General features: G+C 37.0%; 1 protein-coding gene across 3 annotated transcripts; it reads left to right on the forward strand.

Moving 5' to 3' along the window:
* On the forward strand, nt 1-26,761 carry LOC135687182 (sodium/calcium exchanger 3). 3 transcript variants are annotated; one of them, XR_016145017.1, is made up of 21 exons: nt 3-375; nt 1,066-1,927; nt 7,565-7,671; nt 8,208-8,252; nt 10,335-10,454; nt 10,958-11,100; nt 12,460-12,556; nt 15,135-15,201; nt 15,932-16,315; nt 16,883-17,051; nt 17,536-17,659; nt 18,469-18,610; nt 18,807-18,897; nt 19,830-19,923; nt 20,826-20,942; nt 21,789-21,864; nt 22,112-22,265; nt 22,971-23,146; nt 24,032-24,185; nt 24,657-25,044; nt 25,081-26,761. XR_016145017.1 is itself a non-coding variant. In XM_089114363.1 (20 exons), exons 2-19 carry the CDS (start codon nt 1,178-1,180, stop codon nt 24,158-24,160), a joined length of 2,982 nt encoding a protein of 993 aa, XP_088970489.1. In that variant the 5' UTR covers nt 1-375; nt 1,066-1,177; the 3' UTR covers nt 24,161-24,185; nt 24,657-26,761. The 3 variants fall into 3 exon arrangements, 2 of the variants coding, with proteins under 2 accessions (XP_088970489.1, XP_088970488.1); XM_089114363.1 differs by having other exon boundaries at nt 1-375; nt 12,463-12,556; nt 24,657-26,761; XM_089114362.1 differs by having other exon boundaries at nt 24,657-26,761.

Consider the following 26,761-nt stretch of genomic DNA (forward strand, 5'->3'; position numbering starts at 1 on the left):
AACCCACTCATCCCGCGAGATATCGCGGATATTACTGAGTTACAATGAATGTCACTTGCCTTGTTGTCTGATTAACCCGCGTGTTAAGAATAAGTTAACGTGTGGGCTATTAACAGCATTGTTTGTACCTCAAGTAGACAAGGTGATAGTAATCAAATCTCAGGCCATGGCAGTAGGCCCCTGATCTTTTCACCCGCACAACCGAGCGGCACACAGGCGGCGTTTTAGAGATTATGCATCATTCACATATTCTTTCGCATCAGTTCCTGGTTTTTTATCGAGTTCTAAAGTGATTCAAGATTTGGAGATTTGCAGTTAATCATCATGTATTGTCAATGGGTTTTCGTTTGGTTTACAACCCATTTGGTACAAGAGGTAAATTTTTGTGGTTTACCACTAACAAAGACTAATTTCATTTGAAAATGTATTTGACGGCCATCGGAGTGTTTGACTTCTGCAAAAGCTTTCTCGTGTCAACACGGACATGCAGTGCCAAGCTGCCATTGCGTTGGCTCTGATAAAAACATGTTTTTTATTTGTTTTGGTCTTTGAAGTAATACGATATTTTGACATCTCTTATTTGACAATCTTCAATGAACTTAACATTTAAACATAATTTGCTAGGTATAATTGTTCTTGTTGTGTAGAATAAGGTTGTTTTAAATGACTATTTCTATTTGAACAGTCTGTGGTTTGAAAAAAACGAAATAAAAATTACGCCCTCTGAATATTCAATTCATGGATTTATAGACGAATAACAATTTTGGTTTTGGTCTGAGGTTCCCAGCCTTAAAATAACAATGAATTAATCCTCTAGAACGCTAGCAACCAAAGAAACAAAATGTAGTGGGAGTAGAAAGAATTTATGTTCTTGTAAAAGTTAATTCTGTACTGTGATGGTAAATGCAAATTTACAAACATTTAATATTAATCTGTTACGCTTCTACCTAATTATGCTGCAAGCATAACATGAATCATTCATGCCGCACAAGAAACGAAATTAGACAGAGTTCTCGGCAACTTATGAAGCTCATTTTTTAATAAAGTTCCATTTTGTCTTGTTAGAAAACATCAGATACAAGAACGAAAACCCGTAAAACCTGTCGACTTTGCAAGGAGATTTGCTACCGCTGATATTACAGTAAGGAATGAAAATCCGCCAAGAATAACGACAACAATGTTAAGAGTAAATCACACATACGGATATGTGGTTTACAATCAAGATTTCTGCTACGAAAGTTGGTTGCTTCTACCTGCCGAGAATCTATGGCCTGCCTGGGTTCGTGGCATCCTGTATGTGCTAGCAATATTTTATTTATTTCTTGGCATCGCCATTGCAGCAGATGTTTTCATGCTTAGCATTGAAATGATCACCAGCAAAAAGCGGATTATATTTACATACGACTATGAAAAAGGCAAAAGTGTGGAGAAAGAAGTATATGTTTGGAACGAAACGGTGGCCAATTTAACCCTTATGGCGCTTGGCTCGTCTGCACCTGAAATTTTAATTGCAGTTATTGAAACTGTGACAAGTTTAGATGTAGAATATAATGAGAATAGTAAGGCCCGTGATTTAGGAACTTTCACAATTATTGGCTCGGCTGCATACAATTTACTAATGATATCTGCCGTCTGCATCATAAGTGTGCCTTCAAAGACTGTGAAAAGAATTGGTGAATTTGGTGTGTTTGTCGTCACTTCGATATGGTCCCTTTTTGCCTACTTTTGGCTGCTCGTAGTTTTGAAATGGTCTTCACCAAACGAAGTTGAGGTATGGGAAGCTGTTTTGACTTTAGCCTTCTTCCCATTGCTTGTAATCAGTGCCTGGTGCCAAGATCGAGGTTGGTGGCGGCACAAGTTCCTCAAGAAAAGGCATTCAGTTGCAGTCAGAAGCCCTGCCCCCAAAGCAAGTCAACCCTACAGTGGGGTGAGTATTGATGTTTCACCTGAGGAATCAGGGTCTTTATTAATCATACTAACAAGGGGTGGGCGCAATTGCCCCTTCAGCCTGACTGTCTTTTGTTTTTAAAATTGGCTATCATCCCCCTCTTTAATTAGACCAAGCTTTCTCTCTGCAGATAATTTTTCTTTGAATCGGCTTTGTGTGGAATAGTCTGTCTATACCAGTTTTCCAGTCATTTATGGACTCATTAAGAGACTGTGGGTCATGTTACTGATTGGGGTTGGGGGGTTGGTGAAACATTTATGGGGGCTTTACATGCAAAATGCCAAAAGTAAGACTGAGCTTCACAACCCTCTTGGCACTATACCTTTATGAAAGAGAGCTATACAGAAAAAGCAAAAGAGCAGTAAAAAATTTGAAAGAAATACATTTGTTCAGTTTCTTGAATGCAGATTGAACAAGCATTTCAATTTCCTCTTTTATGCAGGTGATCTCAATCTGAAATGTTTCCTTGTTGGCACAGCTCCTTTAATTTCAGCACTCCAACATAGACTAAACTGAACTGAGGATGTCACAAAGACATTATGATTATTATTATCAATATTATTAACACTATCCAATCAAAATTAGCAAAAAGTTCTTCACTGGATGACTTTCAGAAACATGTTGGTTATCGTTTGCTATCACTTTGTATATTTTGAAGTCAAAACAGTCTTCTGAGGCTGAAAAATTGTTGAATTTTTGAACAAGGATGTAATTAGCAAAACTTAAGCACATGCCTTAAGGGCCTTCGATGTGCCAGCATCTCAGATATGCAAGGTTTTTTCAACCATTGGTTTTCAGCAGACGTTTATTGTCCATCTTTAAATTCCAGGTGTGTGAGAGCTGTATTTTTGTTGCAGGGTCCCTAGAAATCTCTGAATGAAACATGAAATCTGAATGAAACATGTACAGAACTCTATACTGTCTTTATTGCTGTGACCCTGGTCAAACAGGCTTCAGGCTGGTCAAACAGGCAGTGTCCTATGAGTGTAAATGAAGGGTGTGGCATCCACTTGAAAAAAGTTTTTTACCATCTTGGGGGGTTTAGTCTGCAAATTTCCAAACTTGTAAGCAAATAAAGGATGGCTCACCCACTTTTCAGCAAATGGGACCCTGAAAACCCCCCACGATAACAGTAGCTAGCAAAATCCTTGTGAAAGCACTAGATGCTTGTAATAGCAATTCCATGATTGTAAAACTTTTGTTGAATCAATCAACCAAGCCATAAAAAATTCTGCTCATAGGTACAACTTGGTGCCTATTACCTATGCTGTTTTTTACTGTTCAGAAAATATAAAATGCATTTGTTTTTAATTAGCATGCTTATACTGGATCAAAATTACCAGATCTCCAGAAATGAAATGCAAGGAGTGGCATCTTATGAACCAAGAAATTTGATATGGGTACTTGTTTATGAACATAACCTCTCCCTTGGTTTAATCCAATTTCGGACCAGAATTAGTTACAGTGCCACAAAAGCTGAATAGGTCAGGCTGAAGCCATATCTCATGTTACCTGCTGCTAAGCGCTTATTCCTCAGCCCCCTACCCCAAACCCCACCCCCTCTTCCAAACCTCTGACACCCAACTTGACAATGCTGATTATTTTAACAAAGACATTTAAACAAATTCTTACTTTTTATTTTTCAACCGCAGTGCCACAGATTGTTTGAAATTCGGTGAAACTATACTTAAGGATGAGGAGAGTTTAAAAAAATCACGGGCAATCTTTGTTTTTTCAAAGTTCAGAAAACGTCTTAATTTTGTCCTTTTGTCCTTCCTAAAAATTTATTTCTTATCTTTTAAATTAAATTTTCATCAGCTGATAACTTTCCTCCGGCTCACAGCCGTGGAACCGCCATGTTTTCTAAACTCTGCGCCAACCTGTTCCGTTTCAAAAGGACCTCAAAATAGCTTCATATTATTCTCCTGTTATTCTAGAACGCCTTTCTTCTTTCTTGTTACCGTCTTTAAATAAAGGATGGGTTTTGGCACCAGCTTTACACAAACTCTGTGAAATGAAGCTGTGGTTGTGTTTGTTTGTAGGGCAAGCGTAGGTTTTGACATTGTACCTGCTTAAATTGTTAGCAATATGTGAAATTCAACACTAACAGTGATATTGTTATTTTAACTCTGCACTTTTTTGCCAGAAACAAAGGAAAACATCCAAACTATAAGTCTGCAGCTGCAATTGCACCTTTTGCGGAATGTCATTTCTCTTCAAAGACAGATGTACTGTTAAGCCTTTTCGTAAGGTCACTCTACCCTGCTAGCCATCTTTGTTAATTTTTTAATGTGAACACATTCAAGGAGTAAAAAGGAGTGCTCAGGTGCTCACCCTCTGTCGATGCTAAGAAATTCAAATTTTTTGTTTAGGGAGAGCCCCATGTTTTTTTCATAAGTTTGCACAAAAACATTTGCAAGTTATTTCAATTTTGTAAGCGCGGTCTCACAAAGATGCTTATTTTACCATCACATTCAAAACAACAGGTTATTTGAATATAAGGTTTTTTAAGACGCAGAGGAAAATCGAGAAATTTGTCGTTTATTTTTTAACCATAGTTTGATGTTGGAACGCAAAACTTCTTTTTGAAGCTTGTATTTCGCGGCACTATTCAAACCAACAAAAGCTGCTTTGCAAACATCTTCTTATCGACTCAAAAAAACCAGTAAAATAACAATGGCACCCTGTTAATAATATCCCTTTAGATAAATTATTCATAAACATGATGAAAAGCGATTGCAATTGTCAGAGCCAACAAAATTTAGTAATCTTGCGTATTTGTCCCTTGCAGTTTCCTTTGAAACATTGCGTGGAAAAACACGTCTGTGGAAATTTTCCAGCAGTTAGGCCCGTTCAAACTGCGGCAGAAAATTTATTTTCGAAGTGGACACCAAAATGAAGCTTAAAGACAAGAGATGAACTACAAAGCTCTTTTTTTCTTTCTGATTATTCTTCATTCTTATTTTAAGATTTTCCAAGCACTTTTTTACCTCCTCCAGCAACGCCAAGCTTAGTCCCTTCTTTCGAATCAAGCCGATATTGAATTATTGTGTCATCGTGTAGTTCATAGCCAATGCTATAAGAACACAGGCTAGCTGCTCATTGTACTTCTTCAGTTACAAGAACACTTTGCCCACACATAAACCTGTTAACGTGGCTGGCTTAACCTTGGTATCTGCTTTCGGTCTTGGATTAATATCAGCTAAAAACACAGTTACTAGACAGAAGACAGTGGACACGGAGGCGATTAGGAAGTGCGTGGTTGTTGGCTTTGCTGAAGGCAGGAGCGTCGAGAGCGGATGGTGAGACTATGGTGAGATTAAGGACACGGGTTTAATGGGATACCTTATAACGTTACACCAGTACCATCGGATTGTTACAAAATCTCGTTACAGCGCATTTTGTGACATCGCTTTCCTTTAAGAGTCTTGTGCCGCTGCGATACGCCTGCGCAGAACACCTGCCTTGTTTTCGAATTTTCAAACGTTTTGTCATATATATTGAATTTTATTTGCGAATTTTGTTTAATGGTAATCTGCGCATACCAGTATTATAATTAGTTAACGGAAAGCCGATCAAGGCCTAGTATAGCATGGTGCTAATTTTAACACTTTCCATAAAGAGTTCCGACTCAAACTGATAATTAACAAATTTAAATGGAATTTTAGCACAGTAAATCAAAATGGATGATTCTCACTTGAAGAGCATAATGTGTATTTTAATGGCACTAACAAGAAAAATTTGGACATTTCCTTCATGAATTTGCATTCAAGAATAAAAATTAGCGTTTTCAAATGTATATTTTACAAATTTTTCTGTTTGTGACCCGGGATGGGCGATGAAAACAAGGCAATTTGTTAACGATCTAAAAGAATTCGATTAGATAGACTCGCGCTGAATGATGGGATATGAAATTTGGGCCCATTTGTGTCCATCAAAACATTCAATGAGTATATAAACTGTGATGAAATTAGCTTTTAATCAAACAAGCAATGCCGCATTTATTTGCTTTGATGTTTATTTGATTTATTTTAAGATAGTGTTATTGTTTGGATGAGCAATTGTCAACTATTTGCGAGGCCAGTTCACAAATTATCTTTTTCATAATCTTGAATAACGAACTGAGATTTTTGAATGCAAGCCTCTCATTTTATGCTCATTAAATTATCTTTCAAAACTCACATCCTCACTGTTTTTGCTCTACCCCGTCTTCTTCTTTCTTTGGACTCGTTACGAAATATATTTCTACACCTCAAAACAGGAGTCGATTCTTCAGCAAAAGGAGCATTTTTGCTGGTGTAAAATTTCAAGTAGGGTCTCTCATACTCCACCCTCCCCCCTAGCCCTCTTTGGCCAGCCAGAAGGTAGCCTGCGCCCCAGTTTGCGGACTGGGGAACCGGCCAGCCAGAAGGGAGCAGCTTAGCCAGAAGGGTGCAATCATAGAAATTCATTTGCGATGCCTTTTGGATTCTCTTAACGTTTTTCTTCACAATCCTTGCGAACAAGTGTACATGTGGTTCTGCTCAGGTTTACAAAGTAAAAGAATCCGATTGTCTACCACTCAGATCTTTAATTAGTAAAAGACTAGCTCGGTAAACATGGGAAATCAAATTATTCTGTGCAAACACGGTGAAATCAGGAATACATATCACTTAAAAATTTCGTCTGATTTGTTTAAAAAGAGAGCCTACTTTGAATCAAGCTTGTTTGCTATGATATTAATTTTGCAGGTTCTAAGCCGTCTAGCGTGTGATCGCTTGGCAATGTTGCTTTCGCAGTGCTTTTGAAAATTAAATTAACGGAGAATGGAGACACGCCTAAATTATGTTTGATAAGATTCGAACGAATCCTCAGCTTAATTTAAACTTATTCAGCTATAAATGTTTTTCAACGTATCATGATTTTCCAATTTTTCTGGCTTTCCATTAGATTCAAAACATGAGACCTTGAAAAATAATTAGCACATAAATTAATCTTGAAAAGTGCCATTCTTTGGCTGCGGTAAAATAGTCTGAGTGTGACAGACCGCCCGACCGACTGACCGCCCGACCGACTGACCGCCCGACCGACTGACCGCCCGACCGACTGACCGCCCGACCGACTGACCGCCCGACCGACTGACCGCCCGACCGACTACCTTGTTGCAAAGTATATGGGTAAACTAACTAACTGTTGCAAAAGGGTAAACTAACTAAATAACTAAACTAGCAACATAACAAAACAAAATATACTTCTGTCAAAAGAACAGTTTTTACGTGATTTTTTTTATTTTTCTCAAATTTTCTGGTCCATAACTATCTGTGTTTAATCATTTATGGTAGATAATTACGATTTTTGTAATCCTTGCTTGTTTTTCGATTATTTAAATCTCATTAACAATATTTGATCAATAATAATAATTGAAAAAGATAACAATAATATGGATTGCTGCTTTACCAAAGTGTCCTGTTTGATGTGCTTGATCATTCTGTTTAATCAGCAACCCCCCCCCCTTGTGCAAGTGGTTTTGCAACCTAGTAGCGCTTTACGTAAGCCTTGTACCTTTTCTGCAACATTCATGACCCCCAATGACTGAGATGCAAGGTATATTATCAAACTCCCTGCTTTCTCTTGTAGTCACATGTGATTGGAGTGCGACCCGCGGAAGGTCGAGGGTCTTTCAACTTTGATCCCGAAGTCACAACAACGACGCATGGGCCTAGTCTCGTTCACAGAAAGCAAAGGTAAGGCAACCCAAGGTTATGTTGTGAAAAGACGATTCTTTTGTGCGGCCATAAAATTGTTTGCAAAATCGTTTGGTGCTTCTTGGTTGTTGGACAATGGCTGAATCATTCTATGAATAGCCAGCACAAAATTTTATTTAGGGAGATTTAGGGTGGATTGAGGAGAGCTGTGAGAAAAGCAAGGTCCAAGAGATCTGCTATTTTTAATTCGAAACTTTGCTATCGGCTTGATAGTAAATTGTTTAGAACGTATTGGCTGCTTTTACGGACTTCAGTACCGAAAAACGACAGTTTACCCAACAGCTTGCCGTCGATATTTTGAAAATATTTTGAATTTTGAAAATTCGAAAAAATTAAAAATGCATATATTGTAATAGCAAAAGTTCTATGCATTTAAACCTCTCCTTTTGTAATATTTAATCTGCTATCACAACAAACTTGCTATTAAGTACATAATTTTTCAGAACTTCTTACACTCAGATAGCTGTATGAAAACATTTACTGTTTATTAAAACCGCTTTTTGGTTTTTTTGTAGTGACTTTCGCATACGGAAACTGAGTGAATCGAAATCAAAGTTAAGGTAAGAATCTGTTGGATGTTAGGATAGCTTGCTTTCGATTTGGGTTTTGAGGAGACACCGAAAGCTTGTGGTTCGTCGCTTGACTGCATACCTTTTGAAGGTCGCCTCCCTACAACGAGCACCTTCTTACTATAGACATCTCCCCATAAAAGAGTACCGAAAGGTGACGTCATCAAAAATATATTGCCAGAATTCTTAATTTTGACCACATGATCTAAAAGAACGGCATAAGATACCTCTAAATATGAAAAACCGGCTAGATATGTTCAAAATTGGACGAGAAATAGCCAAGTCTGCTATTGGATTACCGGGTACACAAAGTTATGAAACAAGACCAAATTTGGAGGTTTGATGGGGAAGATCCTGTGTCGTATCTCTGATTCGGCACATTTAGAGGTATTTTGTAATGCTTTTTAGGTTATATCGTCTTAACTGAAAAATTATAAAAAATTATCTTTGTGACATCATCACTTTGTAACTCTAACGACGTTATTCACGTTCAAATGCCTTACAATTTCCTATCACAGTTGCCGAAAAAGAAGTACGAATTCTCCTTTCGCTTTTATTGATACGTTATTTTATCAGTAGCTGGGGGCGTTGTCACCAACGGTTCTTGCACCTGGTCGTCATAAGAGCTTGAATGGAAATTCGCTCGCAATTCAATTTCGATTTTCTTCAACTTCTTCTGCTATCAAGATTTTAAAAGGCCAATGTGAGCGTCTGTTGCTGATTAAAACACGAAATCTGAATATGTTTAAATTGATAATCGTAAACATTAACCTGACCGACACGCCCGGTAGCATCCACCCACACATTTATCGCTCATTACAGACCGTGTTCACAATAGTGTTTGGGTGTTGTGTGTTGTAAAGCTTCTCTAGTTTTAGCACTATGTTCACAGCCCAACTTGACTCGTCTCTCTCGCGGTTTTCTGTTAAATAACACATGTGAAAGTTTCCTCCAGAGGAGATTGGCCTGGCATGTGTTCGGTAAAAGTTCTGTTAGCATAAAGACATTAGACAGCAATTGAATTGTCCTTGTACTGTCTTAAAATGAATTATTTATCATGAACAGAATTACTAGAAATACTGGAGTATTACGAACTGTTTCCCAGTGTTTCCGTGGCAAATTCTCTCGCATTTATTGCAACAAACGCTCAAAGACGTGAATTGCTCACAGCTATCTCTTTGGAGCTTTTCGAAAGGATCTGCGAATTTTAAGAGAAATTTTTTATTTTAATCGCCTATGAATTGCACGTGGACGTGCACGTGGTATCGAACTGTTCGAGTCTCGCACATTTTTCTACGTCCACCTTAACTATTTTCCTTGGCAGTTTGGTTTTTACCGTTTTGTGCTGTCGAGAAAAAGTTGAAAAATGCTATAAATTTAAATTTATTTGCTGTTAATGAAATAGACATTTGAAGGCCAAAGATTGTGTGACTTTTTGCGGGTAATGTGTAGTGAACAGGACAGCGAATTACCACGCATAATGCAATCATTTGGTGGATAGCAGTAAAAATATGTGAACCTGCCTTTGTAAAACTGCTGTCATGAAATATAAAAAGATGCTTGGTTAATGATAACAATGATTTCACTAGACCCAGGTTCCTCACTCTTTATCATTTGTAAAAAAATACATGGTCTACCATAAAGCAGTTGCTTTATGATATGAAGCAGGGGTGCCCTGCAAAGAATTTTTCTAGAACCTTGAAATTGAATATAATATAAGGCAGATATTTAATATAACCTTCTATGCGTTTTGCAATCCACTTGTAGAATATAGAGAATCCTTTTACCTTGAACCTGGATATACACTTTAGAGGCCCTTTTTTATATCCTTATTAATTTAAGGTTCTTGAAAGCTTCCTTGTAAGGGACCCCCTGCCCCATTTCTTGTAGGGACCACTCTCATTCACTGATTGGGGTTTTCTCTTCTTAGGAATATAGCAAGTTTTGGGAAATCGTTCGCAAAGTGTCAAATGTAATTGACGATATTTTCAAGGTTGCACACTGCAACCTTACCTTTTTCTTCTTTTCATTTTTTCCTTGTGTAAAAGTCTGAATGATTCTGCTTCTTTGCAGGAATATCGTCAGCTATGTCAAAGATCATGAGGCAAATGGAAAAGCCACCGCCAAGGACATCGTGCAAGGAATCAAGCAATACATGGAGCCTAGTGAGAACAAAAGCCTTGCCCGGGCGAGGTAAAACATGTTTTACCATATTTTGGGGGGGGGGAAATCTTAAAAAAATTACCTAATGATTGAACAAGGGCTCTTTTTACCCCAACCGCACAGTGACGCCAATATTGCTTAAAAGTCAGGCAAATTAGACATGAATTTGCTTTCCGAAGGGATGGAGGAAGGGGGGCAAATTGCCCCAGGTCTTGGGGGACACATAAAGTAATCAATTCCATTTTAGAATGGAATTAATTATAATAAACAAAATTAAACTGAACAAAGTAACAATTTGAACGAAAAAATGAGTTTGAGTTACTCTAAAGGGCGTGGTCGCAAAAGTTTCTGCTGGCTTCGCTTGCAAGAGACCTCGTCTTTTGCTTTAGCCCCAGGGCCTCCAAAACCACACCCTCACCACACCCTCACCACACCCTCACCACACCACTAATAGTTTTTAATAATATAATAATAGATCTGCAAACTAATAGTTTTTCTTCGTATCAAGGCACTATGCATATTCGTTCATCTAGGTTTCGTCATGCGGCTGTTAGTGCGCTTATCAAAGGAAAGCATGTGCCCTCTGTAGGCAAGTCGACCCAGCTGGTTTGCAAAGCTCTTAAAGAAGACTCCAACAAGAACATCTCCACAAGCCGCCATTTGTTTCTGGATCACGGTAACTATCTTGCTGATTTTTGCATCTATTTAGTGAGCCAAATTCTTAGTCGAATGGCTAGAATGTGGGCCTTAATGTGTTCCCTCTAAAAGTTATGGTATAGGCCATCCTTCTGAGCTAGCTTGCTAATGGGTTTGGTTGTCTAGGGAGATCTATGGAGGGGGTGTATTTCTGGGGTTTTGGGGTGTATGCTTTCCCAGGAAGAATATTCCAAAACTACTGATATAATTTTCAGTTTTTCTTTAAATAAATATCTCCATTCTTTGAGAGAACTTTTTCTAATTGGATCGTTAGGAACCAGATCTTCCTTAAGGTACAGTAGGAGTGGCCCTAGGGCTGTTTGGGAACTGCTAGAATTCAGTTTATAGCAAAATGTGTTTCTATGTTAATTTATTAGTGACTACGATTATATCCGCTAATACCAAAAACAGGAACACCTTGAAATAAAATGAAATTGAATAAAACCGTTTCAAATGTTTAACTATATGTGATGCAAGATCTTCATAAAGAAACTAAACATTTTGGAGCCAGGATTTCACCGAGCCTATCTCTGCTGATTTTAAATATCGTCAGCTGCTTCACATTTTACCACGACTGCCGTTGCTTTGGCTGTGTAGTGATTTTGCGCAGCCTTCCAATACAATTATGATACATATCAAGTTTGGGAGTGGCTGATTTTTTTTAAGAGATTCAATTTATTATTTAGGCTTATTCATATTTAGCAAAAGACATGATTTTTGAATTTGTTGCAACGTGAAACGAAGAATGAGAGACAGTTCTTTCGCCTATTGTAAACCTAGATAAATAAATACACGAACAAATTTATATGCTCGCGTTTCTGATTGGGATAGTTTGATCCACAACCTGGTATATATATTTCCTAGCTAATCTATTTTCTGACATTTTATGCCCTAAAGAGTGTCAGACGAAAAGTTTTGGTATGCTTCAAAATGTTTGCTTTTTCAAAGCCATTAATAAATTATTTATTAACCTGACTTAGCATAAGCTTTCGACAGAGTGATAGTGGGAGGGGCAGATAGCTGGACCTAAGCTTTGAAATCAACTTGAACCTGATGCCAAACAGGCACCTTCCCTTGCCACCTTTAACAGAAGAATCAAAAACTAACTATGAACGAACATTCTTATTTCGTAGTATTTCTCTTATTACTTATTAATGTTTTTGTCACGGCCCCCTGAAAAGCAGTTCTCGTGGACTGACGGGGCTACCGTGCCTAAATAATGTATGCAATTTATGTAATGTAAATGGGCGACTGCCTCCCTCTACCCCAACTACCCAATCTATGAAGCCCATTTTCCCCAACTACGGAGAAATAATGATATTTTTTCTTCTTTTTCCAGTAGGAATCGGAAATTTCTCGTTCTCCTCCTCAAGCTACTCGGTTGTTCGCAGTTCAGGTCATTTGGATGTCACCGTCCTCTTTCACGTCAAAAGGAGGTGAGAAATCTTGCTTGTATCTTCAAAAATATAATCATGTTTTCCTAAACATTAGATTTCTCGCTCAGTGAACTCGTTTATGTTGCCAATGTTCTCCAGGTTTTCACTGTCTTTTCTGTTGAAGACCAAATAAAAAATTATTTCTAAAGCATTTTATGTGGATTTTTGCGTCTTTATGACCTCAGAATTATGCAAGACGTTGTTACATTGCTCTTCCTTTAAAGAATTCTATTTGAATCGACTCTTTCCATTGATTCCTGCATTTGCATGCCTCTTTTTTGAGCCAAAGCCAAAAAGAAATTTTGCTTATCAAATGGAATTAATCCTACTGTTTGGAATAAGACTGGAATAAGACTGGAATAAGACTGGAATAAGACTGGAATAAGACTGGAATAAGACTGGAATAAGACTGGAATAAGACTGGAATAAGACCAAAGACACCAACGTAGCAGAAATCTTATGTTGCCATTCTAAAAGAAATACTTTTTCAATAGCCAGATAATTTCGACCAAGGTTCGATGTTCTTATTGTTTTTGACAATTTAGGCTCGAGCCCTCTTAATGTTGCTCGTATTTTAAAGTTAAATATATCTACATATTATCATTTGCTTCCAAGATCATTAAATAACAGTGTTGCATGAGACTATAGTAGCACGGTTTATTAGTTGACAAAATCTGCTCAGGTTTGGCAACATAAGGCAAAATTTTCTGTTTTGTTCTTATTTTTTGGCAAATCGAAACCCTGTGTTCTAATTCAGTTCGTTCTTATAAAAAAGAGTGTTTGTCTAGTTATTTTCTTTCAGCATTATTTCCTACAAATCAGGTTTTTGCCCGGAAAAGGCTTTCGTGAAACTAAAAGTCGTTTTTTCTGTTTCAAATCAAGGACCGCGAAGCTTATTACAGATAGAGGGGACTAAAACTGTTTGAGGGGCTATAAAAATGCTAAAAGCCAAGAACAGGGCAATTTTTGGTACGATTTTAAGTACATTTTGGAAATTATTGGGGGGGGGGAGGAGCTAAATACCCGTTGCCCCCACACTTTTCCGGTCCCTGTTTCAAAAATGGAAGTGCTATTTCAAAGAACAGAAAATATATGATTTTGATGGTTCAAAAGTCTAAATTTACGTCTCGTTGGGAACGAACATTTTGTACAACAACCTGTTAAGCGCTTTAATTCTAGAACAAACTGTGTGATTACAGTCAAGACCTTAGATCGTTCATACTTTCTTAAAGATTAAAAACACATGTATCTGTTTGATAATTATTTTAAATATTTTAAGTAAGCTGTTTAATGAGGAAGTGTAATTCAATAGGTACTTCGCTATGGCACTTAAATCTTTATCACAATTTATTTCCGAACGCAAAGCTAGACACCGTCAGCTGTAGAAAGCTTCAAACTCATGTTTCAATCGAAATGATTGCTGTTGATAAACAAATCTTTGATGAAGGGTTTCAGCTGCGCTAACGTGGTTGGCCCAGGCTAATATTTATTCACAAAAATTTCATTTTGGACATTTTGCGAAATATCAAATCAAATATTTAGGAGGTAAAGTGAAAGAAGTTAATTTTTACTTAAATATGCAGAGTTTGGAGGAAGGTTTTACAGGTTCGCGTCAAATTTTTGAAATGCTGTTCTCGTGAATAAGTGGGATGTATTTTTCTTTGGCTAACGGGAGAGCATATGGGGTGAATAAAGAAAATTCAAAGCCAGAACCATGTTTTGAATAGGGGCAGTTGCCATTTTAAGAGGGCAGGGTTTTGAATTTTTACTCCAAAATAAATAAGAACATGTTCCATAGTTAAATTAACCTACCCAGAATTGCTACCTTAATTCTCATAAACATAAATTGTTTTATTTAGTGATATTTACAGATTTCTGTCGTTGGCTCGTATTTTTTCTCTGATTCTTGGCAATTTAACAATAGTGAAATTTTGCCTTAAGATTTTGATAAACGAATTTGTATATATTTAATCACTTTAAATTCACAACGCATTTTAGAAGTTGTAGTGATCGTTTCAATTGATTCTGGCAAAATAATTAAGAAAGCTTAAATGGCGTTAAAAGGGAAATTGAGATTGATTTGAATATAAAGAGCGGTATCGAACACTAGATTAGTTCAACTTGCCCTTTTGAAATATTGAAACATTTTTCATAGTAATATTGCTGTTAGAGACGGAATTTTTTAAGCTCTTCAGATCTGTTTGCTTGTGTGTGTTTGTACATGTCGAAACTGTCTGTATATAACCAGTGTTTGTTGATATGAAAATTCATGTTTACCGGTCTATCATAATGTGTTCGTTGCCGTATAGGCAGAGTTGTACACGCTTTTTGATGTGTAGAACAGGACGGTTTTAAGCTGCTACTCTGAGATTCACGCCTAACGAGGAAAGTTTTTTGGTCGGTTTTAAGGTTTTAAGAACAGGACGGTTTTAAGCTGCTATTCAGAGATTCACGCCTAACGAGGAAAGTTTTTTGATGATCGCATTAAGCCTGAAACTCGGAGTAGCAGCTTTAATGTTGTATACATCAAAACGTAATATATGATAATTTATGATATTGTTAGATTTTATCATTGCAGGCGGAAAGTTGTTGGCTTCAGTCATATTGTAGAGGCAGCAAAACGGGCAAATACACTTGGAGAAACAGTAAGTGACTTGCGTCTTAAATTATACCGTTACTTAAAGTTTCAGCATCCGGTTTGTGTTTTAATATCGCCTTTAAACACTTTTATATGCCTTCTACATTTGAATGATTAATTCATTGCTGCACTAGAAAGCTAACTGCTTATTTCAGCAAAGAACGTCATTATTGCTTTTTTATTTCAGAGGAGCTTCACGATAATTAGAAACCTCTAGTCGCTACAAAGCTAATTTGATATTCAGATTGTTGACTAGTTATTCCGTAATTCAGGAAGATCATGTATAGCGCCCCCAAATTGTATACACTGCAATATTTCTATAGGTATCATAGTTTATATTAACAAAAATCTTAGCAATATTAACTACGATACCTGTAGAATCTTTGGGGCATTTTTTCTTTTATTAAAATGGGCCTTTTACCCACCGTTCTCTAGTCAAAACAACAGCGACAGCAAGTAAGAAAGAGTTGAGAGGGGCGATTTTCCCTTAGTTGTTATTCAGTTTCCTGTCTGGGCCTAGTTCTCGAAATCTTCAATCAATTCCAGTGGTTGAATTTTTATAAATTTTACTCAAGTGTTCAAGAATTCAGAGCCTCCTACCTTTTCAACGAACAATCCTTTTCAGAATTGTGCTTTAATTTTAAATGCCATGTGCTAAAATGTGTTTGTAATAAGACTTTGATGATAATAAGAAAATGAATTGAATTGACATACCATTGTGTTCGCTTTTCTCCAAGGTTCAGTTGCCAAGATCAGAGATATTGAAAGACCGAGGCGAAAGCTCGTGCCATAGCGTCGCTAGTCAAAAGACCTGCGTCTCGACCATCGATGAATTTGACGATGCTTTTAATGATATTGCGTACCATCACAGCTTCTCGAACTCGGATTCTGGGTTCGTTGCTTCAAGAAGTTCGCAAGAAAGATCCCCCAGTCAGGCCAACACCCTAGGCAGCATCTACGAATCAAGACAAAGACCTTCACAGGATGGAATAGAAATGACAGATTTGGAAAAAGGAGTTGGAAACCTTGTTGATATTAGGCCTACGATTGCTGTGCAGTTTGAGACCCGAGATGGCACAGCCAAGCAGGGAAGGGATTATGAGTATACTGAAGGAAGCCTGGTGAGGAATGCTTTCTACAGCAACCGTTGATCTGTAGGACTTTGTTAGGGAGACGAATAGAAGTCTTTAAATGTGTGAGGCAACCTTCCATCATGGAGTCGAAGAGCATGCGTAATAATGACTCCCTAACATGCACGTGCTCTTTAACTCCAGGACGGAGGGTTGCCACGCTCATGGAAAGACTTTCTCTTGCTCGTCTCCTTTATAAGACTGTAACTGCAGGTCTTTAGGGCATATTTTTACTTAAAAGGATCCTTCCGACCCATTTGTGGCCTACAACACCCTAATCTATACTTTTGCACTTACAGCAGCCATATTCCATAATTTCAAAAACAGCAACAAAGAGTCATCTTAGATTTTCATTTTATACCTCCTACCTAGAGACCACGAACTGTATGTTTACTGGTTATTTTTATTTGCTTTGCTGGTGTATGTTTATATTTGTCTAAACCGTCTGCATACAGCTAACATTTTTAGATATGAAAATCTTGTTTACTAGTAAAAACTTAGTGCATGCCTGCAATTAATCATTCAAATTATTAATATGAGATATTTTTGAATCCGTAGACTTTCACGGAGCAAGATTACCGCTCGTCTGTCAGCATACCAATTAAAGAAACGGAATCAGATTCTAATCAAGAGGAGAAATACTTCTTCATTATCCTCAAAAGCTCAAGCATTTCCACTGGCGTTGGAGATCCAAGTGTGGCAAAAATTTCTATCATCGACGATAACGGTATGTCTGTTTAGATGTTTAGTATCGTGCAATGTTTTACCATTTTTGTTTATAGTTGTTTAAGCAAAGATACTTTGATCTTTTTATGCAATGCGTAGATCTGCTTTATACTAATGGAAGCGAGGCTCCGCAATAAACTAGAATGAGGCGCATTCAACAGAGCGTTCATTTAACAGTAGTAGCTGTAGGCCTTAAAGAAAGTGGAACAGAAGTGTCCCTTCATTCTTAGTTCTATATGCGTACTTGCTTTATTCTATATGATCTTTAAACATAAAGAAAGCTATGGGATATTTGGCCATTCCGAATTAACCACATTCCAAAACACAATGTTAGGTGTACTGACACCTTGTCAAAATGAATCAACAAGTTAGATGACCTTACATGATGCTAGATCAAATATAAAATCAAAGCCTTGATCGTTTGCTCAGGCCTACATTGGCTATATTAATAACAACACTATATTATCTTATCCTCTTGATTTCAGAGCCTGGTGAGCTGATGTTCCAAGAAGCGACATATCACGTTGATTACACGACGGGAATTGTCACTGCCAATGTGGTTCGAATTCATGGATGCGATGGGACCATTGCTGCTCATTTCAGAACAATGTAAGATGTCGTTTCAGATATGTTAGCTGCTTTTTAGAAGATAGAAAATAGTTGCATATTTTGTTCATTGTATGTTTTAATACCCATCTTGACTGTACAATGATAAGCTTTAAGAGCCATCGATGACGTAATCTGCTTTTTCTTGATGGATTTTTAGTGATAGCAAACTTGAGAACCTTTGTGACGGGAAAGATTTCATTGCAGTACATTGCACTCATATTTCTGAATTTGTTTTCAATCATTTTTATGCTTCGATCGTTGAAATTAATACAAGTCTAATTTAGGTCGTTATAATGTGATGCAAAAGTTGTTACCTGCATTGTGATGGCAAACTGCATTTTATAAAAACACTGTTATCTATCGGTATTTAGTCAATATTTTGAGAAATGTAATATTTTTATTTAATATTGGCTGCCCTTTATTGGCATTTATATAATGCAAAGGCATAATAATTTTTGGGCTCGCAAGAAATTCACGGCGAACGAAAACCAAACATCGTGACATAGCAGTGTCACCCAATCGATTCGTTCTCGTTAGGTTTCCTCCCGGAGAGCGGCGAATTTGAAGCTTAAACGAATAATGGGAAGCTAGAAACGATCATGCTTAATGCAGCGGAAATTATCGAATAAATAAAATGTATAAAATTTTTTGACTAAACAGGCTCTCTAAGTAAAAGAAGGAATGATAAAGGTTGGAAGGAATCTAACTTTTTTCAAACCATTTGATCAGATATTCGTCAATAAAGATCTTCGTCGCTGCCTCGTCTGTCTCCCATAGTTATAAAACTAACTTCCATTATTTGTCTTTAGCAACGGAAGTGCGTTTGGAGGCAGCTTGGAAGATCTCAAAGAAGGGACTTGTGATTTCCAAGAAATCAAGCAAGCAAGGCTAGAGTTTTTGAATGGTGAAACGAGCAAGGAAATAAAGCTTCGGGTCAACATGAATTCAAAGGTAAAAATTTGTTGAAATGTTGTGTTTTGATGTGGCATTTGCAGTGTGTAATGCTTCGATATTGACTTTGAAGATTCCATTGTCCTGCCTTCGCTGTTGTCAGGGTTCGTCTCACTATATTTACATGCTCCTAGCACCGTCAATAAATATGCAATAAAACTTTTAATTCTTTTCTAAAAATTTTGCTTATTTTTAGCGCGGGAAATCATTCATTTTACTTCTGTACACAACTTCCGGTGGTGCCAAACTTGGGCATAGAAGTGCTGCAATAATCACCTTAACTAGCGGTCAGTATAGAATCTCTCTTACCACTCATATTGAATACAGCAATAGTGCAACACACCATAGTCTGCAAAAATTTAATTTGGTGAAAATTTTTAAGTAATATACTTCGGTTTGATACTGATGTTGGCTTCTTGATGATCTCAGTTACTTTATGATCGCAGTCAGCTTGAAACTCGGAACTAAGAACCGTCCTGTTCTATACATCAACAAGTGTAGAGCTCCACTTATATATGACAGTCAGTGAAAAAGCAATTTTTGTTCTTTAACACTGATGAATTTAAGATAGCTTTCGTGTTATGAATGTATGATTAGTGATAAACACTTCCATCGGTCCTAGCATTTCTGGAAATAGTTTTCAAAGCTTTTAGCCAAAAGCTTGAGCAAACATTGCGATTGGAGGATAAGGAAATTTTGCTGGTACATTTTTTGAACTGTTTATGTAGAGGAATTGCTTCTTAAGAATGTCTTGTTCTTTTTGATGACCAAAAACCAAGCAGTAAGTTTGCATCTGCAAATTTCTACTTAAATCAAGTCACTTCTTAAATTGAGAAATGTGTTGAAGCTTCAGTGAAATCTCAGCTGATGAATGCTTTCTGGTACATAAAACAACCTGTTCTCTTAGTTAATTTCCTAATCTCAAAGAGACAAGCAATTAGATGCAAGACAACAGATTATCCCCCCCCTCCCCCCCTCTCCCCCCCAACCTCTCAGTAATATAGAGGTTTTATTGCTACGTGCACCTAAACTTCTGTCTTTGATAATTGGCTAACTAATAATCTATTATTTGTTTCTAGTACAATTTTACTTAAATTCCTAGTCATTTGCTGTTATAATGTACAGCATGCAAGCTAGTATATTTATGTAACTTCTATCTTTGGCTATAGAGACTACTCTTTTACGTCCATATAACTAAAAAAAGGCCTTCTTTGTTTAGCTGTGGATGAAATTGTAGATCAAGTAGCAAATATCATGACTGAAGAGACCAAAGAGAAATCTATCATGCAGCTTTGGAACGAACAACTTTACGAGTGAGAAGCACGCTTTTCATTATCGCTTAATCCTTTTCTAAAAATCAAAGCTAATTTGATTCCAGTTAAGTTTGTGCCACATCGGAATGTCTGCATTGAGAAAATCTCTAGAGATATTTTTTTCGCTTTTTAAGTCGATAATTTCTCATCATGATAATTAGATTTACATGGTCAATGTTTTTTTCAACTTTAAATGTTTGTTTTCACCCTCAAGGTAGAAAAGACTCAAACATTTTGTAGCTTGTAGATAACTTTATCTGTCTAAATTTGATACGTTGGTTCTGTAACATTTTTGAAAATTTTATAGTTGTCATGGAATTAAAACTTGCACATTGTGTTTCTTAATTTAAGAAATGCTCCCTCCTTGTTTTAATGAAACTAAACACCACAAATTAAAGGCAACAGGCAGATATTAATTTTTATTGGCCATCTGACAAGCAGCATTAACCAATCAGAAAGTATGATGCCACTCGTACATTTGTTGATTGGTCAATGGCTAATTCACATTCGGCTCAAACCCTTTAGTATCTGTCGAATGTCGTTGAGCTAGTCTGCAAATGCTAAATGCTCGCAAATGCAAAAACTACAACTAAAATTTTTGATTGGTTACTCCTCTCTATAACCCTCATCTTGCAGTTTGGTCTTTGTAAAATAAATTGGTAAAGGCACCAAGGTACAATGTCTATTTTATCTGCCACATGTTCCCTGTTATGAGAGCAATTTATGTATTACCAGTTAAAACCAGAGATACTAGATAGCAATCTTTCGTCTTTCTCCTAACTTATCTCCTGCCATGCTTCTAGGAATTTACTTTTGATGTAGTTGAATTATTCACGTATTGTTTATCGCATAATTAAATTAATTATTTTGAGTTCAAAATATTCACTCCTAATTCATTTTAGTGCTATGTCCATTGGAGATTACAACAACAACGACGATCAAAGACCTTCAATGTTTAATTATGTTCTACACTTTCTGTCTTTCTTCTGGAAAGTTTTGTTTTCATTAATACCCCCAAGGTAAGTTGTTTATATTGTATTCTATGCCAAGCATTATCATTATGGTTCTTTCCTACAGTGATGTAAGGATGATAGTAAAACACACATGATTTTCACAAATGCACATATATTTGAGGTCGCACATCGTCCGTAAACGTAAAGAAATTGGTTCAATTTCCCGAGTCTATAATAAGATTGTGGCATGCTCTGACAGGACATGAATGGGGAATTAAAGTGCCCCTTCCCTCTACCAGCTTACAGGTCCAGCCTGACCCGACTTGTACCACCTGGCAGGGTTCCCTAGCTCAGGGCTACGAGCGATGGCCAACGGCTAACTCGGTGGGAAATCGGCAAGGAGGGCGGATGAGCTACGACTCCAGGGGTCAACGGCTTCAGGCGGAAGAACCCCTGGAAAGAGGGATGGTGTCCCTTTAAAACATTGTAGAGGTGGTTCTGGGGCCCATCTCTACTATTAGCCCCTTAGTTTTATCTATGACCATGACAACAAACCAAAACTCAGATTTTGATAATCTCAGGATAAGGATAGTTGGAGGGTCATGTTAGCCAACCTTCTGATAGAAGATGTTACCTGATGATGATGATAATGAAGGTTTTATATAGAATTTTGATTTAAGTCTCTTCGATTAAAAAAATTGAAAATGCCAGTTTTTCTCTTTGTAAATTTAAATTTTTGTCTTTAAAAATTGGTGATTTTATTTTCAGACCGTGTTTGTGTTCTTGAGGCTTGGATATAAAACTTTTGTCGTAAAAATCATGAATCATCATTCTCGACCAACTTTGAAAATGCAGCTTTGGCTTTTTGTTATTTCCTATCTAAATCTTAGTTTTATTGATTTCACTTTATAGAACATTGTTTGGTGGATGGCTGGCATTCATACTGTCTCTAATGTTCCTTGGTCTCCTCTCGGCCTTTGTGGAACAGGTTCGCTATATAGTGTTTTATATAAAGATACAAATATTTTGTTTTAAATAAGAGACGATATTGGTAATATTACAATTGATATAGAAGCTAAGTTGCTATTGCAAATAAGAAGTATTGGAAATCACAAAATATTGGAGTTTGGACGGTTCTGATAGGCTATTGATGGACGATATTGATTTTTTCATTGAGTTGTTTGGATATTGAAGTTTATGTTTTGATGAATGATCTTACATCTTGTTCATTCTAGTTCGCAAAACTGCTCGGTTGCGTTTTCAATCTGGAAATAAGTGTAACGGGAATAACAATAGTGGCATTGGGAACAAGCATGCCAGATACGTTTGCGAGCAGGTCCGCTGCTGTGCAAGATGACACTGCTGATGCGTCCATTGGCAATATAACAGGTAGTTAAGCACTCTTATACTTCAAGTATTGGCGTGGCGACTAAACCTGATTCACAATCTTTTGGAATATTTTGATAATTTATGGTTACAAATAACTGGAGAACTTGTGCACTTGATTTGTTTGATGAAGCGGGGAAATGTTATGGTACAGTGGAACCTTCATATAGAAGACCCAATTGGGACCAGAGGTGCTGTCCCTGGCAAGGAGTTGTCTGAGAGGACCAGGAAGTGACAAGACTTTAACTGTAGAAAATGATACGGATATAATTATTTGTCCGCTTTTTTATGGTGTAACATATCAAAAATTTGATTTTTATGACGTCATCAATTAAGAACTCTCTACATAATTAGAAGTAGAGCTACCTAGATATATAACAAGAGAAGCCTTTTCAACCCGTCTCCCATAAAGAAAATAAATATTCTATAAAGCACAGGGAAATCCCTTCTACAGGATATAGGGAACATTGTGTAAATGGGAGAGCATTATAGCTTCCTTATGCAAAACTTTTTTGTTTTTGTGACGTCACGCTGTAAAATTCTATTGCAAACATAATCATGTAAATCACTATTTGGTAGTCATTTCTCGTAATATGCAAAATTCAATTTGTCATTTGCCAATTATATGAATTGTTCGCTTGCTTTCGGATTAAATGTTTTGCAATCAGAAGTAGGCAGGCAGTGAAGTTTGTCTATCTTACCTTCCAGGCAGCAACAGTGTCAATGTGTTTCTTGGACTGGGCTTGCCATGGGTCATCAAAACCATATACTACAAAGCAAAAGGAAAGGACGTGAAAGTCATCGACAATAACCTCACATTCTCAGTCACCGTGTTTCTCTGCTGTGGCGTCGTCTGCCTATTGTTTTTAGTTCTCCGAAGAAAGGTTTGTTGTTTCAACTTCTCAGTTGCTGGAATAATTATAGGTAGCCATTTTGAATTATCGTCCATTTTGTTATTTTTTATGTGTGGTGATTCTTTAATCGCTTTTGGATATTAAGGCTGCATAGTCAGATTCCAGAGAATATTTATCCTTGTAGACAAATGTTTATTAAGCCAGTGACATAAAACTGTTATCTAATAAAAACATAAATCAAGGCCTGTTCTGGCTTGGTAACCGCTATTTTCAATGGATTCTCTCTGCGTGCCACTTCTATGGACTTTGAGTACGCTTACACAGTTCCACATGTTTACGCTACGTTTCCCATATAGGCATCAACTAGAATAACATTTCTCCAAGGGTATGCTGTACCAAACATTGGGCTGGGCAACTTTTTTTCTGTATGGAAAGTTTCAGTCTAACTCATTCAAATTTATGCGCCTTTTTCTGAAGTTTTAATGGTTTATAAGTAAGCCGAACAATTTTTAAGAGGCTTCAGAAACCTAGTCATACACGATTTTTTGTTTAAAAGTCAGATAATTTCTGAAGAATTGTTCTTATTTGTTAGAATTTCTTGACACTCTGATTTTCTAATTGTTGTTCTTATTTCAAAATTGATTTTTTTACAGCAACTCTTTATAGCTTGTTTCGAAAACCACTTAATTACAGTTTCCATTAGGGCTTCTCTGTGCTGGTAACATAATAGTAAATTTTCAAAAAACACATTGTTTTTTTCTTATTAATTTTTCTTACGTTGCTCTTAGGCAAAGCGAGCCTGTGTGCTCTTAGTGAGTCTGTCTCTAAAATGAAAACGATTCTTTTCCTCGTCAGGGTGCAATAGAAGTGGCTAATGAAGGAGCCGCCTTTGACTTTTTGTTTTTTCTTTTGTAGTTGTTTGGTGGTGAGCTGGGTGGGCCACGATGGGCCAAAGTCGGGAGTGGCCTGGCTCTCGTGTTCCTTTGGGCAGTTTTTGTTGTGCTTTGCAGCTGTAGAGCATACGACCTGCTTCCAGCACTGTAGCACAGAAGATAGAATTAAACATACGGTAAATTGTGTCACCAGTTTTTAATCTTCTGTCATAAAAACTCGATTAAACCCCTCTCTATTGAGCCTTCTCTCCTTAAAACCCCCTTCTCTATTAGGTCTCCTCTCTATTAAGTCCCACCCCTTTTTTAGAGAGAAAATTTGAATCACTAGCTTCTCTATTTGCTAATAAGCCCCTCCTTTTCTCTTGGTTGTTTGAACTACTTGAAGAAAGCTTTTTTAATGCCCTGTTTTATATTCCTGACAATTCTGAAAATTCTAAAGTTTGAAAACTTATTTGCGTTAAGCTATTTGTGTTGATTTTAATATTTTTATTTTGAAATATCCCAATGCTGAGAGGCCTACCCTTGAAAGGATCACTTCAATTCCGATTTCCTTACATTCAATGTTGTTTTATCATTTCTGGCTATATTATCTTTCATTGGTATCAAACAAAATGTTTAATTGTTTAAATTTTTATATGATTTTTCAGTGCAACTTTTATTATGGAGCAGTGGCTCGTCATCAACTAACCAGTGGGATCAACCTGTCCGAACTGCTCCGGGGAAATGGCTTGCTGACAGTTTCACTCTTGAAGAGGATTTATAATGTAAATAAGAGGGTGTTATTAATTTAAATTAAGAAGGATATATAGAATACATTGCGCTGTGCTGCAATCTTATGAAAATTCACCCCTGGTTAGATATGGTCTATATAATCAGGCGTTTGAAAACAGTTTCTAAAAATTTCATTGCATTCCAACTATGGCTGACAAATCCTCATTATAACGATGGCTGACAAATCACATTGACACTGTAAGTAATTGAAGGCTTGATTGGCGGTGTGGTTGGTTGGTTCATGATTGAAAATTTGATTGGCAGGTTGACTGACAGTTTTGTTGAAACTTTGATTGGCAGGATGACTGACAGTTTGTGAATATGAATGACAGGTTTCATTGCAATTACGGTCAGTGGTTTCATTGGCAGTATAACTGCCAAGCAATGACTTCACGAGCAGTAATTATGACTGACAAGCTGATCGAGAGGCTTGATTGACAGTTTGATTGGCAGTTTTATTGCATTGACAAACAAGTATAAATGAATGATTGACACTTTTGACGTTTGATTGGCAGTTTGATTGGCAGTTTGATTGGCAGTTTGATTGCAGTGACAAACAAGTATAAATGAATGACTGACACTTTTGACGTTTGATTGGCAGTCTTTGATAGGCAGTATCATTTATTCAACATTATCATGTCGGTTTTCAGTTTTTCTATTAAGGTTTTTCCCTTTCATCCTCCCAGATGTTGATCTTAAACAAAAACGACTCTCGTTTTCAAGAAGTACCTTATCTAATCAGAGTGGATTGTGTATTTAAAATGGCAGTTGAGCTCTGTCGCTCTCAAACTTGTGCATATATGTAGATTTCGATGATCCAGATAAACTAACGCATTACAAAAATACTTGTTTGTAGATCGTACTGTATAGTTTTAGAAGTTAGTTAGGACAAAATTATTTATAGGTTGCTAAATATTTTATCGTTTTTAACTCTTTAACACTGCTGTATTTTACAATTAACTATTAATGCTCAAAGGTTACTGATTGTAACCAAATAATTATGTCATTAACAAACCTTATTTTGTCCCTCACAGTTAGGTTTACCAAGCCCGTAGACTGCATAAGGCACTTCCGCTCACCTATCATGATTTACTATGCAAACGTACCCAAGTGCCTTCCAAAAGGGGATATCAGATTAATGTAGACCCTAGTTGGGAACACCAACTTTCTAGGCATTATTTCTTTCGAACTGTGGTTTTCAATTTCACACCCTTGCAAAAAGGAGATTTTTGTGGTCCCCCAACAACGAGAGGTCACATTGAAGGATCGATTGGGCGTGGCATCTACGTCAGAGTGACGTCATCCAAAATGACCAAGAACTATTGATAGGATCCTTATAAATCTATTCATAGTGGTGACTTTCAATACAGCATGTCTGAAATTTCCTTAGACATCTAGTCTTGAATTTCGCATTCCGATATGATCAATAATATGGACCGGAAACTCCAGTAAAATGCAAACATTTACAATATTTGTATTATGGTCTGTAATAATTGGCCTATTGATGGCGTTGCTCTGGTATTTCTATATAGAAGACTTCTATATAACGGACAAGAAGGTGTCGACTGTAAGATGATGTCCGTTGTATGGTGGTGTCCGTTGTAAGGTGGCGTCCGTTTTAAGGTGGTATCCCTCATTGAATTTTTATTTGTACTATGCCTCAGCCTCAGGAAGGGAATATTGGCGCCAAATTATTTGTCCGTTCTTAATTTCTCCATTATTGGGAAGTATCCTTAGAGGCCTGCCATCTTCCTTCAATAAACTTCAAAAGGATTCTGATTTTCTGAAGAGGTTTGTTATTTCTCAGTTTTAGAAACACGCTAACTGTAGCTATTTATTATTTTTTACTGATTATTGTTTTATGCTCACTGGATTCTCACTGGAGGTTCGAGGCTTAAATGATGAAGAATTAAGTATTTCAGAACGTAAATTAATCAAATAATGACTGTGTCACCCGATTGAGATCGTATGGTAGTTTTGT

The sequence above is a fragment of the Rhopilema esculentum genome, chromosome 20 (assembly GCF_057945365.1).
Source record: "Rhopilema esculentum isolate cy_ngs chromosome 20, ASM5794536v1, whole genome shotgun sequence".
NCBI lineage: Eukaryota > Metazoa > Cnidaria > Scyphozoa > Rhizostomeae > Rhizostomatidae > Rhopilema > Rhopilema esculentum.

Coding starts and splice junctions, on each gene's coding strand:
- LOC135687182 (XM_089114362.1), top strand. CDS start 1,178: ATGTTAAGAGTAAATCACACATACGGATATGTGGTTTACAATCAAGAT. Junction 17,660..18,468: donor GCTGCTCATTTCAGAACAAT/GTAAGATGTCGT, acceptor ATTTGTCTTTAG/CAACGGAAGTGCGTTTGGAG. Junction 22,266..22,970: donor GTCCATTGGCAATATAACAG/GTAGTTAAGCAC, acceptor CTTACCTTCCAG/GCAGCAACAGTGTCAATGTG.